Source organism: Carassius carassius, chromosome 17, assembly GCF_963082965.1.
Source record: "Carassius carassius chromosome 17, fCarCar2.1, whole genome shotgun sequence".
In the NCBI taxonomy this organism is placed as follows: domain Eukaryota; kingdom Metazoa; phylum Chordata; class Actinopteri; order Cypriniformes; family Cyprinidae; genus Carassius; species Carassius carassius.
Window position 1 is genome coordinate 19,720,325 of NC_081771.1, and position 17,800 is coordinate 19,738,124.

The 17,800-nt window shown below is 44.9% G+C and overlaps 1 protein-coding gene across 1 annotated transcript; it reads right to left on the reverse strand.

Annotated features, from left to right (window-relative positions):
- Window positions 1–1,417: 1,417 nt before the first annotated feature.
- Window positions 1,418–17,800, reverse strand: LOC132161287 (junctional adhesion molecule 3B-like). Its single transcript, XM_059571241.1, has 7 exons — window positions 17,681–17,800; window positions 16,735–16,805; window positions 16,077–16,388; window positions 5,886–6,203; window positions 5,297–5,422; window positions 1,909–1,951; window positions 1,418–1,749 (listed from the first exon to the last, which is right to left on the reverse strand). The coding sequence occupies exons 2-7, from the start codon at window positions 16,796–16,798 to the stop codon at window positions 1,746–1,748; spliced, it is 867 nt and encodes a 288-aa protein (XP_059427224.1). The 5' UTR covers window positions 16,799–16,805; window positions 17,681–17,800; the 3' UTR covers window positions 1,418–1,745.

A 17,800-nucleotide genomic window follows, 5' to 3' on the forward strand; every position in this document is an offset into this window, starting at 1 on the left:
TAAAAAGTAATTTATATATTATAGAGTTGTTTGGGGTGGGGATAAATTTATCACAATCTGCGATGTCTATAAAGCTGCCTGAAGTGTGCATATGAAGCAGACTCGCTCCCTCTTTCAAAATCGAGAGGTCGAGAGTCTGTCAATATAAACTTCCCTTTTCCACTTCACGAATTCGAAATCTCAAAATAGATTTCTCTGTGGGAAGTGCTCAGGGAGTGCATGTCTAAAAATGGAGTGGAACGTAGCCTCTTATTTTTGCATTAAATTAATGGGAATTTCCAGATCGGTGGGCAACACCAAAAAAGAGGGAGCCTATTCTAGCCTATTCAGTGAATCTTAGACTTAATAGTTCACCTCAAAAATGAAAAGTGTCATCATTTGCTCACCCTCATGACATTCCAAACCCGTAAGTTTTTTTTCATTAGTAAATTTATATTAGTAAATGCATAATAAATAATAAAAACTTAGTATATGTAAAAATATGAATTCGATATTGCTAGTTAATGTTAGGTAATTAATTATTTAGGTTAACAAATGAGTCATTGTTGTACAGTGTTACTAAATAACCATTTAAAAAAAATGACTAAAAAGAAACTAGGTCAGATAGTTATACTGTAAACCTAGAATGTTATAAATTATTCCATGGAAGATAGCCCACTGCCTCTTGTTTTTAGCAAGACAATGAAAAATGTCATTTTTTATTACTTTTACAGAAAGGTTAAAAATAAAACAAGACACAAAATAAAGTTCTTAAAGATTCAAGGTTTCTCTACAAGCTACATTTTACAAACAAGCATATATTTTATAGTTTTATTCCAAAACAAGAGAAAACACACACATCCTTAATCCTGACCCCTCCTCCTTCAAAACCACAGCATTCCTTGTTTTTCACAGAAACCAATCCTTTTATTTGTACACAGTTTTTTTTTCACAAGTTGCTGTGCTTGCTGCCAAATCTCCACATTACAAATCAAGCATTATTCACTTCACTTTTAAATGAACAGAATCTGAAAACGAAAGTTGAATTATCATTTATGTGAAGCATAAGTGACCAATGATACAATGGCAGTGTACAGACACAATTACTTACATTTTATTTGAGTTATTATTATTTATTTATATATGTTTTATGTAAAAAGGTGAGAAACTAAATTGAATTCAAATATATTTGTATAACGCTTACTTAATAAGCATGAATATTGTTGTTACTAAGATGCTTTACAGAAAAATAAAGCCGAGAGTAAAGCCAAAAGTGATAGTAGTGAGGAGAAACATCCTATTGATACAAAACAGTTTTTACAAAACTGTATTTAGATTTGGATATTATTCCTTTGATAAATTTGTTAATTTAAAATAACCTTGAAGAATGATTTCTGACCAGGTTTAAGAAAGCAGAAACAAAATTTAAACTTAAAGTCATTGACATATTTAGCCAATTTTACATTAACCTTGACAGCCATAAAAAAATAATAATAAAAAGAACACTGCAAAATCTTTCCTATAATTTTCATCAAAACTCCAATACTATCTTTAATAAGATTCTGTGTTTACATTGATGTAGTAATAAATTTGACAGTTATTAGTGTACATGCTCTCTAAACCCACATTTGACTGTAAATGTAAAGATAACTGATTGTTAGATCTCTCTTTATTCCAACAGCTGCCCTTTTCCTTATGACTTTTTTTTTCAGTCAAATGGCTGCTGGATGACGTCAGTATGAAAATCAAGGCTTATAGTTTCAATTTCATCTGGAAAAAAAGGACAAAAAAGACAAACAGAAAGTGAAAATTTCTGTCGTATAACTGTACATATGGGCCATCATAAATAGAAAACTAAAAAGTAATATTGAACCATGTTTAGTATTGTTTTGATCTAAACCTAAACACAAATCTGATCTGTGGGCCTACCTGCTGTCACCATTTTCCAGATCAGGGCTTTTTGTGTAAGGGCCTATTAAAAAACAAAACATTTCATATATTACTCATTGATAAGAAATTCTAAATGTATTAGCATAGTCTATACAGCTGTTTTGATTCGAGCAACATTTGATTCCAGTCACAGGGGTTGCACAAGCTACAGCACTTTTAAGTGCCAGGTCCAAGTCCATGCAGAAAAAGAGAGTTGTGTTAGAAAGGACAATTATCTTAAAACATGTGCCAGATAAACTATGCAGATAATCCACTCCAGCTGTCCATCATGAGAGCAGCCAATATTAAGTGTGAGAGTGATAGTAAGAGAAAGAGTTTCAGAATGAGCCAGACTTTCTGTACTTTACCACAAAATATGCTTTCAGATAGATCTACACAGATTGTAACTCAGATTAAACATCTGAATGGAAAAGGGAAACAAATCTAAAAAATTTCAATGTGCAAATAATAGGCCTAGTTGAAACAGAAACAAAAATACAGAATCTATGTTTAACAAACACCACTTTTAAGAATTAAAAAAAAAAAAATAAATCACACAAATTGAACATGCTTAGAATGGGATGGGCGGAATGTTATCTAACATCTATGCATACATTCAGTGAAAAGTTATATGATATCACTACTGTCAAATCTATATTTTTTGAATAGCCTTAAAGGGATAATTCACCCAAATATGAAAATTTGATGTTTATCTGCTTACCCCAAGGGCATCCAAGATATAGGTGACTTTGTTTCTTCATTAGAAGGAATTGTGTTTTTTAACACAAACCATTGCAGTCTGTAAGTCTTATGATTGATGTGAATGGGAAACATGGCTAAAACATAAAAAAAAGAAAAGAAAAAAAAACATAAAACCAAATTAAACCCTGCGATTCGTGATAATAGATTTCTGTCTAAAGACACAAAACGATCAGTCTGTGCAAGAAACTGAACAGTATTTATAATTTTTTTTACCTCTGATAAACGCAATGTCCGAACTGTTAGAACTATCCTAAAGGCGTCCTCCTGAGCGCGTTCTCAAGCAGGTCAATGAGGCGTCTTCTTCTTCTTCTTGCTTTATGGCACACTTATAAGTGCATTACCACCACCTATCTCTCAAATGGACCATTGACACGCTATCTACAATCTCAATTAGACATGTCAATGGTCCACTTGAGAGACACATGAATCAGAGGTAAAAACAATATAAATACTGTTCCATTTCTTGCACAGAATGATCATTTTGTGTCTTCACACACCAATATATCATTACAAGCCGCAGGGTATAATTTGGTTCGTATATTGGTTTGCATATTTTTTTGGTTTGTTTTACTGTATGTTTTAGCCGTGGTTCCCATTCACATCAATTATAAGACTGACAGACTCCAGCGGTTTGTGTTAACAATTTCGGTTTATATTCTACTGAAGAAACAAAGTCACCTACATCTTGGATGCCCTGGTGGTAAGCAGATAAACATCAAATTTTCATTTTTGGGTGAACTATCCCTCTAAAGGGAATGTCTAATGCTATTTCATGCATTCAGACATATTTACTGCTAAATAGATGGATTCTCATGCTAAACATGATCTTCAGGGTTTGTATAAGTTTCGGAAAGTTTATTATTTAAAAAAATAAATAAATAAAGTATGGCCCTGCATGTCATCATGAAGGGCAGAATTCCTTGTATGGGCATTTCTTGTACTCTCATCAACCAGAGCAAGAGCAAGAGCACGCTCATCAACGTGCTTCATTCATTAATTCGTTAGGCATAGTTACGGAAGTTCTAAGCAGCCATGCATTATATTTTTTTTCCTTCTTGTTTCCTCGTTATAACGACTTAATTTTCTCATTATCTCAACATAACGAAAGTTGTTTTCTCATTAAAAAGACTTAATTTTCTCGTTATCTCAACATAACGAAAGTTGTTTTCTCGTTACAGCGACTTAATTTTCTCGTTATCTCGACATAATAAAAGTTGTTTTCTCGTTATAATGACTTAATTTTCTCGTTATTTCGACATCACAAAAGTTGTTCTTTAAGAAGTTACAAAACTGCGCCAGCAGGTGGCACTATAGAACTGAATATAACTGATGGGGTGTTGTACACACTATCCACTTTACAGTACGCGGACCTTCCTCATGATCTCTATAATTTGTGCAGTATTGTTCATTACTGACATTTAATTAATTCATAAATGTTAAATGCTTGAATCAATATAGTTTGTGTATTAAGTCCTTGCTAGAGTTTCACCACAGCATTATGTGTCATAAAATAACTGCTTATCAAATCCAAGGTTGACGTCACTGTTTTCTGTTTGCACCTATATCTTTATTTGTGCTTCTTTGAGGCACATGATTGTTAGTTAATAAGCGGAGATGTTCTGTTTATCTACAGTAGGACGGGATTTAACAATGTAGGCTATTTGTGATGTGCCTCTTTTCCTTATTATTAATCTTTAATGTTAATCATATTGATGAGAAATCTGATGTATATGTAAAGTGCATAGACTAATTTAATTGTTTTGTTCTATAATGTTGTAATCGTTTTTTTTCTGCACACACACATACACTACATGTACACATGAACGCTCTTTTCAAACAGAAGCTTGTAATGCACATGATATCTGTCACAGCATATAATGACTACTAAAAATTACAAATTATATATAATATATAATAATATATATAATAGATAGATATATATATAATAGATACAATTTTTGAAAATTATTAAAAATTAAGTCGTTATAACGAGAAAACAACTTTCGTTTTGTCGAGATAACAAGAAAATTAAGTCGTTATAATGAGAAAACAAGAAGGAAAAAAGTAATAATGCATTAAAAAATTCCATACATAGTTATTTTAATTAACTAAAACATAAACATAAAGTTTTTGTTCCTGTTTTATTTATGTCGATCTCACAACTTGCATACTTGCACACAAATCTCATAAAACTAAAGACTCTTGGGAGTTATGAAGGATTCAGTATTATGTTCAAGGTACTCCAGATTAACATGAGATTAAAAGTAAAGTTTAGAGAAGTGAAAACTCCATCTCACAAAACCTAAGTCAAGAATTATAGAGAAGTAAAAGCACCACTTCACAAAACATAGTTGACTGCAGTTTAACAAACTCATGACAGTCATGTTCTATTTAAATACATTTAGCACAACATGATAGGAAGTAACTCTCTGCTTAGGCTTGTTCTTTCTAAATTTAAGCATTGCCACACTTCCCTTTTAGGCAACCAAATAAGTAAGCAATAATAGCCTGTGTTTTAAAAAATCCCTCCTGCATACATATTCAAAATGTATATGTAATATAAAATAAAAGTAAAAATAAGTAGTTCATTTGTTACTCTTAGAATGAATGTTAAAGGTATACTCACGCTCATCTTTTTTTTTTCTGAAACACAACAGAGCAAACAGCAGGCCGACAATAAGCGATCCAATGACCATCACACCAGCGACAATGTTTTTCATATTAGATCCTGAAGAATGTTCATTTTCATTACCTGGAAGGAACAGAATACTTACAATTCACACAAGCACAGATTCTCCATGACAGTGTTGTAAAAATATAACTTACTAAAATATAATTTTCAGTACAACAGACAGTTTAGAAATCTGTTGACTCACAATAACCTGAGATATCTCGAGTAAACTATTGTGCTGCAGTGTCACTCCTATATTACTACTGTACTGTTACTACACTACTGTAAACTGAATTACTAAGAAAACTGTAGACTCCAATGATACCAGTGAAATTGTGTAATATAATACAATTCAAATCTCAATGTTCTTTGTCTCAAAACTTTCATTTTAAGAATACATATCTTCACAGACTGCAATATGATTATGTGAACACTTGTTGACATCTAGACACAATAGGAGATCTTTTCAGCATATTATCTTTGTTGCACAACCTGCTTGCTATGTAAAGTAAGCACTCATAGAGATAAAAAAAAGTGTATTTACTTATAGCAGATGTGATCTCCAGTGTGTTTTCTCCATCTTGTACATATTTGCTATTAAAGACGATGCATCTAAATGGTGCCAGGCCCAAGCTGATAGACTTGAAAGTCAGTTTGCTAGACAAAGCCACAGATTTTACACCATTGATGTTCTTGGGGATTTTTGTCAGCTCTGAATTTTTGGTCCAGTTGCTTCCAGAACGGTCAAACCAATTGATAAAGCCTTCTGGATATCCATCAGTAGCATTGCAGTAAAGGCTGGCAGGTCCTCCATCATTTAAATTTTCAGGCCGTGTGCTTGTAACAGGATCCTTGTACTTTGCTTTATTGAGAAAAAACAATGATGACTTGGAATACTTGCAAGGCAGTGTGCTTATATTTATTTTTAGTATATATATATATACACACACACACGTTTGTTTTTGTGAAAAGTGGGGACATCCCATAGGCATAATGGTTTTTATACTGTACAAACTGTATATTCTATGGCCCTACACCAACCCAACACCTAACCCTCACAGGAAACTTTGTGCATTTTTACTTTCTCAAAAAAAAAAACTAATTCTCTATTATTTATAAGCATTTTGAAAAATGGGGGCATGGGTTATGTCCTCATGCGTCACCCTCTCCTTGTAACACCTGTGTCATACCCATATCATTATACAGAGTTGTGTCCTGATATGTCACAAAAACAAGAGCACACACACACACACACACACACACACATATATATATAGTCCCTGTTCAGGAACTCGAGCTGCGTCAAATGCGCTTTGAGGAACGCGCCCAGCGTGAGCGACTCTGAATATCGTGTGTAATCAGTCCAATGGAAGAGCGTGACGTCACAGGCGGGGTGACGTAAGCGACCAGGAAGCTATAAAAGCACGTGCCGCGCAGCTGGCGTCAGCTTCGCGTGTTTCAGCAAGCGCTCTGTGTGAATGTCACTTGTTTGTCTTGTGAGTCTTATTTACTGTTGTCTGTCCAGTTAGAGCTCCTAGACATGCCGAAGAGCAAGGCGAAATCAAAGCATAGCGAAGGCGATTCCAAATCACGTTACAGGTTGTGTTTTCCTCCCTGCCCGCGATATATAACGGGTGGGGATACACACAGCTTATGCGTGGTTTGCCTGGGAGCGAAGCACGCTGAGTCGGCTCTCGAGGGGGCCGACTGTCCGCACTGTGAGCGAATGTTGGTGCGGCTGCTTCGTTCCCGGGGGGCCCTCTTCGAGGAGGGGGCCTTCGCCAGCATTCCCCGCAGTGCAGGTCCCGCTTCTGCTGAGGCAGAACGGCGGCTGCACTCGTGGGGTTCGCAAGTGGATTTGGTGGAGGGAATGGAGACGGGCCAGTCCCTATCTCCTTCCACTTCCGCCAGATCCGGCACCCAATCCCTGGAGTCGGAAGCACGCTCTGCGGTTTCTTCCACCAAGGGAGAGGGATCGACGCTCCGCCTCTCTTCCTCCGAGGAGGTCGATGTGGAGTCGGTCAATAGGGATTCGCCATCCCATTCGCCGCAATATGAGGAGCTCTTGGAGGTGGTTACTCGCGCGGTGGCCAAATTAAGTATTGAGTGGCCCACCGGAAAAACGACTGAACCGCAGCGAAGCTAGCTCGATGAACGCTTCCTGCGCGTGAGTCAGCCACCTCCCAGCCGGGGCCTTCCATTCTTTCCCGACCTGCATGATGAGATCGCCAGGTCGTGGAAACGCCCATTCTTGGCCCGCCTCAACATCCCCTCGTCTGATTACTATGGAAATGTGGTGGGGATGGGAGAGCACGGTTATAGAGCGATGCCCCGGTTGGAACAGACACTCGCGAGCTATCTGTCCCCCGGTGCGGCATCGTCTCTGAAGGCCCCGGAACTGCCCTCAAAGCCACTCAGAACAACATCGGCTTTGGTGGGCAAAGGGTATGCGGCTGCAGGTCAGGCTGGTGCGTGTCTGCACACCATGGCGGTGTTACAGGCGTACCAAGCCGGCCTGCTTAAGGAGCTAGATGAGGGAGAGGAGATCAAGTCACATGATATATCTGAGTTAAGAAGGATCGCTGATCTCTCCCTCTGCGCCACCAAGGAGACCGCCCGAGCGATTGGGCGGTCCATGGCAGCTATGGTGGCCGCGGAGAGGCACTTATGGTTGACCCTGTCCGATATGAAAGAGTGGGACAGGGTCTGCCTCATGGACGCCCCGATTCAGCCGACTGGCCTGTTCGGCGACGCAGTCAATTCTGTCGTCGACAGGTTTTAGGAGGCCCGCAAACAAGCGGCGACATTCCATAATTTCCTCCCTCGTCGCTCTCTTGGGGCATCTGGGCGGGATATGCCCCAGCCGCACCCTAGCTCCTCGTATCGCGAGGCCTAGAAACTCGCTCTCGGCCGAGGTCTTCTAAGCCCAAACAAGATCTTAGGGCAGTCGTAGAAGCTTAGAAGTCCTCGGCCAAGAAACCCTGATGCCAAAAGCCCAGGGTTTCAGAGAGCAGCCTATGCTGGTGTAGAGCGGTACACACTGCAGTACACGGTGCCCGTCTCGCGGTGCCCGTCTCTCAATAGTCCTTGAGGGCCGCATCGTTGTAGCCCATGCCCTCGGCCAGGGACCAGAACACCTGAGCCAGGGCACCCACTTCATTGCCCTTTTGGCGGAGGGCTATCAACCGAAGGTACTTGGTTCGCCGCTCCGCCATCTTGGCTGGGGAACGGAAAAATGACATACCGCTGGTTCCTACTGTGACGGAGTCCTTCTGTCACGATCGCCGTTACAGGAAACACAGGAGAGGGAACCAATTGCAGGTAAGTCGTTTATTTAAAGGGTAATCCAAAGGGGTAAACAGTCCAGGCAGGGTCAAAACCAGAATATTTTCAAACATAACATAAACAAGACACGAAGACAAGGTAAGGCAAGGCAAGAAGCGACGGACATGAATAACGATCAACATTAAACAAGGACTCCGTAACACAGACTCAGACAGACCGGGTATAAATACACAGAAGGATAATGAGGGAACAGGAGACAGGTGGGGAACAATCAATTACTCAACAAAGAGGAAGGTGACCAAATAAGGGAACAGGAAGTGATAAGGTGACAGACACTGTGGGAAAGGAGGACACCTAGTGGAAACCCAGGGAACACAACCCAGACACTGTGACAGTACCCCCCCTCTACGGAGCGGCTCCCAGACGCTCCACGACAGACACAAAACAGAGACCAGGAGGGTGGCGGACAGGTGGAGGCTCAGGGGGAGGGACGGAGGGCCAGAAAAGAAAAAATTGGGGAACAGGCACCAGAATTGAAAACACAAAACAGGGAGACCAGGAGGGAGGAGGACCGGAGGTTCAGGGGGAGGGACGGAGGGCCAGACTAACAGAAAGGAACAGGGACAGGAGTGAACACAAAAACAAAAAGCAAAAACAACAACATGAAGCCCCCCAGGGCGGGGCAGAAGACCACCACATCCTTGTGGTCGACGCCAGAGTCCTCCAGGGCGGAGCGGAAGACCACCACGTCCTTGTGGTCAAAACCAGAGTCCTCCAGGGCGGGGCAGAAGACCACCACAACCGTGTAGTCAGGGCGAGAGCCCCCCAAGGCGGAGCAGAAGACCACCACAACCGTGTGGTCAGGCCGGAAGCCCCCCAGGATGGAGCCGAAGACCACCACGTCCTTGTGGACGAAGTCAGAGTCCTCCAGGACGGAGCAGAAGACCCCCACAACCGTGTGGTCAGGGCGGAAGGCCCCCAGGGCAGAGCAGAAGACCACCACAGCCATGTGGTCAGGACCAGAGCCCCCCAAGGCGGAGCAGACCTCCGTGCGGCTGGACCAACGGGACGACGAAACTCTGGTAATCCCCTGGTGTCCTTACTGGATTCCAGAAGATTGGTGCTGGCCTGACACTGCTCATGAAGATCATTGGTGACTTGTATTTGCTCATGAAGATCAATGGTGACTTGCCTTTGTTCATGAAGATCACCGGTGACTTGACTCAGTCCTTGAAGATCACCGGTGACTTGACTCAGTCCTTGAACTAGCCCTGATTCTGGAGGATCAGTGGTGACTAGCCCTGACTCTGGAGAGTTCACTGGCACCTGACTCGACTCTGGAGAGTTCACTGGCACCTGACTCGACTCTGGAGAGTTCACTGGCACCTGACTCGACTCTGGAGAGTTCACTGGCACCTGACTCGACTCTGGAGAGTTCACTGGCACCTGACTCGACTCTGGAGAGTTCACTGGCACCTGACTCGACTCTGGAGAGTTCACTGGCACCTGACTCGACTCCGGAGAGTTCACTGGCACCTGACTCGACTCCGGAGGGTCAACTGGCACCTGAGTAGACTCCGGAGGGTCAACTGGGCCATGACTCTGGACAGGCGGCCCTCTTGTACTGTGGTGCTGGGCTGGCGGCCATCTTGTACTGTGGCGCTGGACCGATGGCCAATTTGGGCATTGGCGCTGGGCTAGCGGCCATCTTGTGCTGTGGCGCTGGACTGACGGCCATCTTGTGCTATGGCACTAGGCTGACGGCCATCTTGGGCTGTGGCGCTGAACCGGTGGCCAATTTGGGCATTGGCGCTGGGCTGGCGGCCATCTTGTACTGTGGCGCTGGACCGGTGGCCATCTTGGGCTGTGGCGTTGAACCGGTGGCCAATTTGGGCATTGGTGCTGGGCTAGCGGGAATCTTTGGCTGTGGCACTGGAACGGTGGCCAATTTGGGCATTGGCGATGGGTTAGCGGCCATCTTGTGCTGTGGCGCTTGGCTGGTAGCCATCCTGGGCAGTGGTGCTGGACTGGCGGCCATCTTGGGTTGTGGCGCTTGGCTGGTAGCCATCCTGGGCAGTGGTGCTGGACTGGTAAACTCTGGTAATCCCCTGGTGTCCTTACTGGATTCCAGAAGATTGGTGCTGGCCTGACACTGCTCATGAAGATCATTGGTGACTTGTATTTGCTCATGAAGATCAATGGTGACTTGCCTTTGTTCATGAAGATCACCGGTGACTTGACTCAGTCCTTGAAGATCACCGGTGACTTGACTCAGTCCTTGAACTAGCCCTGATTCTGGAGGATCAGTGGTGACTAGCCCTGATTTTGGAGAGTTCACTGGCACCTGACTCGACTCTGGAGAGTTCACTGGCACCTGACTCGACTCTGGAGAGTTCACTGGCACCTGACTCGACTCTGGAGAGTTCACTGGCACCTGACTCGACTCCGGAGAGTTCACTTGCACCTGACTCGACTCCGGAGGGTCAACTGGCACCTGACTAGACTCCGGAGGGTCAACTGGCACCTGACTAGACTCCGGAGGGTCAACTGGAACCTGACTCGACTCCGGAGGGTCAACTGAGACTCTCATCCTGTGCAGCGGCGCTGGGCAAGCAGCCATCTTGGGCCATGACTCTGGACAGGCGGCCCTCTTGTACTGTGGTGCTGGGCTGGCGGCCATCTTGTACTGTGGCGCTGGACCGGTGGCCAATTTGGGCATTGGCGCTGGGCTAGCGGCCATCTTGTGCTGTGGCGCTGGACTGACGGCCATCTTGTGCTATGGCACTAGGCTGACGGCCATCTTGGGCTGTGGCGCTGAATTGGTGGCCAATTTGGGCATTGGCGCTGGGCTGGCGGCCATCTTGTACTGTGGCGCTGGACCGGTGGCCAATCTGGGCATTGGCGCTGGGTTAGCGGCCATCTTGTGCTGTGGCGCTAGGCTGACGGCCATCTTGGGCTGTGGCGTTGAACCGGTGGCCAATTTGGGCATTGGTGCTGGGCTGGCGGCAATCTTTGGCTGTGGCACTGGAACGGTGGCCAATTTGGGCATTGGCGATGGGTTAGCGGCCATCTTGTGCTGTGGCGCTTGGCTGGTAGCCATCCTGGGCAGTGGTGCTGGACTGGCGGCCATCTTGGGTTGTGGCGCTTGGCTGGTAGCCATCCTGGGCAGTGGTGCTGGACTGGCGGCCATCTTGGGTTGTGGCGCTTGGCTTGTTGCCATCCTGGGCAGTGGTGCTGGGCTGACGACCACCCCGCCGGAAGAGACAGAAGTGGCTGGGGCATCCCACCGAAGCCGATGCTGCAGGTAGCGCACGAATTCCCAGAATTACAGTGTCTCTAACTGCGCCATCTCCTCCTGAGACACTGGATCATCCAGCCCGCCATTGAAATAGTCCTTGAGGGCCGCATCGTTGTAGCCCATGCCCTCGGCCAGGGACCAGAACACCTGAGCCAGGGCACCCACTTCATTGCCCTCTTGGCGGAGGGCTATCAACCGAAGGTACTTGGTTCGCCGCTCCGCCATCTTGGCTGGGGAACGGAAAAATGACATACCGCTGGTTCCTACTGTGACGGAGTCCTTCTGTCACGATCGCCGTTACAGGAAACACAGGAGAGGGAACCAATTGCAGGTAAGTCGTTTATTTAAAGGGTAATCCAAAGGGGTAAACAGTCCAGGCAGGGTCAAAACCAGAATATTTTCAAACATAACATAAACAAGACACGAAGACAAGGTAAGGCAAAGCAAGAAGCGACGGACATGAATAACGATCAACATTAAACAAGGACTCCGTAACACAGACTCAGACAGACCGGGTATAAATACACAAAGGATAATGAGGGAACAGGAGACAGGTGGGGAACAATCAATTACTCAACAAAGAGGAAGGTGACCAAATAAGGGAACAGGAAGTGATAAGGTGACAGACCCCCCGTGGGAAAGGAGGACACCTAGTGGAAACCCAGGGAACACAACCCAGACACTGTGACAGCCTCAGCACCCTCTGGGGGCCGGTTTGCCAACCCTGCCAGTGTTCCAGGGCGCAGCGGTCCCCAGCGAGCATCGGTCTCAGTATCTTCCGCCCGTGCGCCTAGCAGGGCTGAGACGCTAGCCGCCCCTGCGGGGGCCTCTTACACCAGAAGTCAGTCTCGAGAGACTGATTCCCTTAGTAGATTATTTAGCAGCGTGGAAACTACTGCCAAATGTATCTCAATGGGTCCTGCATATAGTAGAAAAAGGCTACCGTATTCAGTTTGGCACTGCGCCGCCAATATTCAACGGGGTTATCCCGATGATAGTCGGCCCCAGGCAGGGTCTGGTTATGGAACAGGAAGTGAAAACCCTATTAGAGAAGGGGGCCATCGAGGTGGTCCCTCCTCAAGACAGGGAGTCCGGATTTTACAGCCGGTATTTCATAGTTCCAAAGAAGGATGGGGGGTTGCATCCGATTATAGACTTGAGGGTCTTAAATCGTTCAGTTATGAGATTGAAGTTCAGAATGCTTACAATCAAGCATATTGTAACTCAGATCAGGTCCGAGGACTGGTTTGTCACGATAGATCTCAAAGATGCATACTTCCACATATCCATCCTTCCACAACACAGGAAGTTTATGAGGTTCGCTTTCAGGGGCGAAGCTTACCAATATCGAGTACTTCCCTTCGGCCTTGCACTCTCACCCCGCACATTCACAAAATGTGTAGACGCGGCTCTGGCCCCCCTGCGCATGCAGGGCATCCGCATTCTCAACTATATCGACGATAGGTTGATTTTAGCTCAGTCAGAGCAGGTTGCGGCTCGGCATCGAGATGTCGTTCTCGCACATATGGGAAGCTGGGTTTGAGACTGAACGCCAAGAAGAGTGTACTTTCTCCAGTTCAGAGAACCACCTATCTAGGCGTAGTATGGGATTCGACCAAGATGCAGGCACGATTGTCCCCTGCTCGTATCGAGTCGATCCTCATCTCAGTCGAGAGAGTCAGAGAAGGCCAGCCACTTACTGTCAAACAATTTCAGAGATTGTTGGGTCTAATGGCAGCTGCGTCCAACGTGACAACTCTTGGCCTGCTGTACATGAGACCCCTACAGTGGTGGCTCAAGACCAAGGGATTTTCCCCGAGGGGCAATCTACTTCGCACTATCAAGGTCATGCGGCGCTGCCCCCGTGCCTTAGACATGTGGAAGAAACCTTGGTTCTTGAATCAGGGCCCGGTGCTGGGAGCTCCTTGTCACCGTGTAATACTAGCGACGGACGCATCTCTCACCGGCTGGGGTGCAGTCATGAGTGGCCACCCTGCCCATGGTCTGTGGAGCGGTCGCCATCTAACATGGCATATCAATTGTCTAGAAATGCTAGCAGTTTATTGTGCACTAAAGCACTTCCTCCCAGACCTAAGGGGTCACCATGTGTTGGTGCGCACCGACAAAACATCAGTGGTCTCTTACATCAACCACCAGGGAGGTCTGCGTCCGCGCCCTTTGTACAAGCTGGCGCACCAGATCCTGGTGTGGTCCCAGAGCAAACTCCTCTCATTAAGAGCAGTATATATTCCTGGGAAACTAAATGTGGGAGCAGACATACTGTCGAGGCAGGGGCCGAGGCCCGGGGAATGGAGGCTTCACCCAGAGGTGGTGAAGCAGATATGGAGAGTATTTGGCAGGGCTCAAGTAGACCTTTTTGCGACTCAAGAGACATCACAATGTCCCCTTTGGTTCTCTCTAGTTCATCCAGCTCCTCTGGGACTGGACGCTATGGTACAGACCTGGCCAAGGCTTCGTCTGTACGCCTTTCCCCCTATTGCTCTGTTCCCGGGAGTTCTGGCGAGAGTACGCCGGGACGGGGTCCGTCTGTTATTAGTAGCCCTGTTCTGGCCGGGCCGAGTATGGTTTGCAGACCTGGTCTCGCTCCTCGACGGCTCTCCGTGGGAGATACCAATCAGGGCAGACCTACTCTCACAAGTGCAGGGCACGATAATTCACCCTCGCAAGTGGATTTGGAGTTGTGGAAGCTGTGGGTGTGGCCATTGAGGGGGCACAACTGTTAGCAGCTGGTCTCTCAACTGAGGTTGTTGAGACCCTCCTCCAATCCAGAGCTCCCTCAACGAGGAAACTGTACGCCCTGAGGTGGAAACTCTTCACCTCATGGTGCAGAGACCGCCAGCTAGACCCAGCAAAGCTGAAGGTTTATGTGGCGGCCATCGCGGCCTACCACACCCTTCTCGATGGCCAGTCTCTGGGAAGACACCCCCTAGTTACACGTTTCCTCCATGGTGCACTGAGGCTGAGACCTCCAGTATGGTCCCGTATTCCCCCGTGGGACTTGGTTGTGGTGTTAGAGGCAATGTGCAAACCCCCGTTTGAACCCATGCAAGATATTTCAGACAGACACCTTACACTTAAAACCTCCTTTCTGTTGGCTATCACCTCTCTGCGGAGAGTAGGAGATATTCAGGCCCTCTCTGTGGTCCCCACTTATCTTGAGTTTGCACCTGGCATGACCAAAGCATTCATATACCCTCGAGCGGGATATGTTCCCAAGGTTCCCTCTGTTACACCACGACCTGTAGTGCTGCAGGCCTTCTGTCCTCCTCCCTTTCGGGAGCCCGACCAAGCGAAGCTAAATTGTATGTGTCCAGTTCGAGCGCTGGACGCATACGTCCACAGAGCTGCCTTTGGAGAAAAACTGACCAATTGCTTGTATGCTACGGTCCCCCCAAGAGGGGCTTTCCTGCTTCTAAGCAGACTATTAGTCGTTGGATAGTCGAGGCTATCAACGCCACCTATGAGTCCTCTGGTCGTCCCCCGCTGTCGGGAGCCAAGGCTCACTCTACTCGGGGTATGGTGGCCTCCAAGGCCTTCCTGGCAGGTGTATCCATGCTGGACATCTGCAATGCTGCGGGGTGGTCGACGCCCTCTACGTTTGTTAAATTCTATGGCCTAGATATGCCAGTCACTCCAGGCGCTTCTGTCCTCCTGTCCTAAGATGTGCTCTTCGGATACACACTAGGCAGGGGTTTGGTAGTCTGGCGGCGTTGGTACTCGTTCCCCAAAGCGCATTTGACACAGCTCGAGTTCCTAAAGAGGAACGTCTCTAGGTTACGTATGTAACCCTAGTTCCTCGAGGGAACGAGACGCTGCATCTCGGAGCCATACCTCAGGAACCCCTGCCGGCGCCTGCTGGTACTCGAAGCTGACGCCAGCTGCGCGGCACGTGCTTTTATAGCTTCCTGGTCGCTTACGTCACCCCGCCTGTGACGTCACGCTCTTCCATTGGACTGATTACACACGATATTCAGAGTCACTCACGCTGGGCGCGTTCCCCAAAGCGCATTTGACGCAGTGTCTCGTTCCCTCGAGGCACTAGGGTTACATACGTAACCTAGAGACGTTTAATATGTTTGTTTTATGTTAATTAAATGTATGTTTTATAGAAGAAAAGAAATCAAGTCTCACCTGTGACACTGATGCTAAATTGTATATCTTTTTCACCACTGTCCGTTACAACACGGTACAGATATTCGCCATCATCAGAAAACATTGTGTTAAAGATTTGCAGAGATGGTCCCACTTTTATGTTTTCAAGACTGAAGCGTGGATCTCCTGATCTTTCTGAACCCTCTTGACTAAAAATTGGATCGTTTTGTTCAGCTTTTTTTAAAATAACACCAACTATCTCAATATCTTTGATGTTTTTGAAAAAGCATCGGATAACTGTGGTCTGAGCAAGAATTCCAACTGTAGGTCGGCATTCCAATTTAAACAAATCTGTTGAACACAAAATTACAAACATAAAATTTGGATTGTGTTACTTCAGAGCAAGCAGAACATTTTCATGCAGTTTACACATTTGTAATTAAAAGAATGGTCATGTTTTTTACAAGTAAAGTTCGTATGACATTATCTGTGGCATACTGTTGATTATCCAGAGAAAAAAAATAACAGTATAATACACTTAAATTTTATTGAGCCTGGGACATAAAATGCTGTAAGCACAAGAGTCATTTACACACAAAGAAAATTACATTGTGTTCCTATTTCTTATACCCAAAAGTTCCTTTTAACAATCAACAACAGCAGATGCAATTAATCTGTGTATTATTAAAGTATGTACCTGAACTGGGCATCACAGTAGGGATGAAGAGAGAAACTACGAGAATAACCTTCACTGAAGACATGATTACTCTGAAATGAAAAGTAAAAAAAAAGAAAAGAAAAATAGACTTAGCAATAACGATCTCTGTGTGTGTGTGTGTGTGTGTGTGCTTTTGAGACTGAACCCTATCTCTTTAAATTCCTATCTGAACAGTTTGGACTAGTTTCAGAAAGCATATGTATAATGATATTTCATTGTAAAAAAAAAAAAAAAAACACCTTGGAGAATGATTCCTCACAGCATCGGCAGAAACCACCGAAATATTTTTTTGTGCATTTACTTCCATATCTACATTAAATTAAACATTTCATTAACAGAATTGTTCATTCTCCAATAGTATGTTCTGCAGTTTTATTCTATAAGTTTTGGCTATATTCTTTGTATTTTCCTAACACATTGTATGTAACATCACAAAACCAAAAGCTGTATATAAAGCTGCCTTGATAATCCTATTGTTTCTTAGCTGATCACTTTTTGTTTCCTTGCATAATATTTTTTTTAATTCTACAGTTTAACAAAGTAGTATACCACTTAATGAAAAATGATTGATTCATGTATTAAAGAGTAAACAATTGTTCAACTCAACAGCTAGAGTTAACCCAGATTGATGTATTTTAGTGTTAAGGTAGACTTTTCTCATGAATAGTTATTTTGAAGCATGCGCACAAACAGTTTTCATACGTGCAGTTCCGTGTATGAACGCATTAATAGAAACTATACCAAATATGTTAAGAGCCATCGATCACGACAAATAAGCATAAGAGAGATACACTTTCTATTATTGTGCCCAAATCCGCCGCTCTTTTAGTTATTCTAAGCGGTATTGGATCTCATTCCATTCATTCCAACGAATATTCGAATATAACAAAATCGGATTTAGACCAAAACAGCAGAGAAAACTTACTGTGTAAATGATCTTCAAATGGACAAGGAGAGTCCGAACGTAGCACGAGGGACAGGCTTTGTGCAACACTGAGCGCTTTCACTTTCAATATGAGTGTTTTAGCCACTCCTATGCTACATA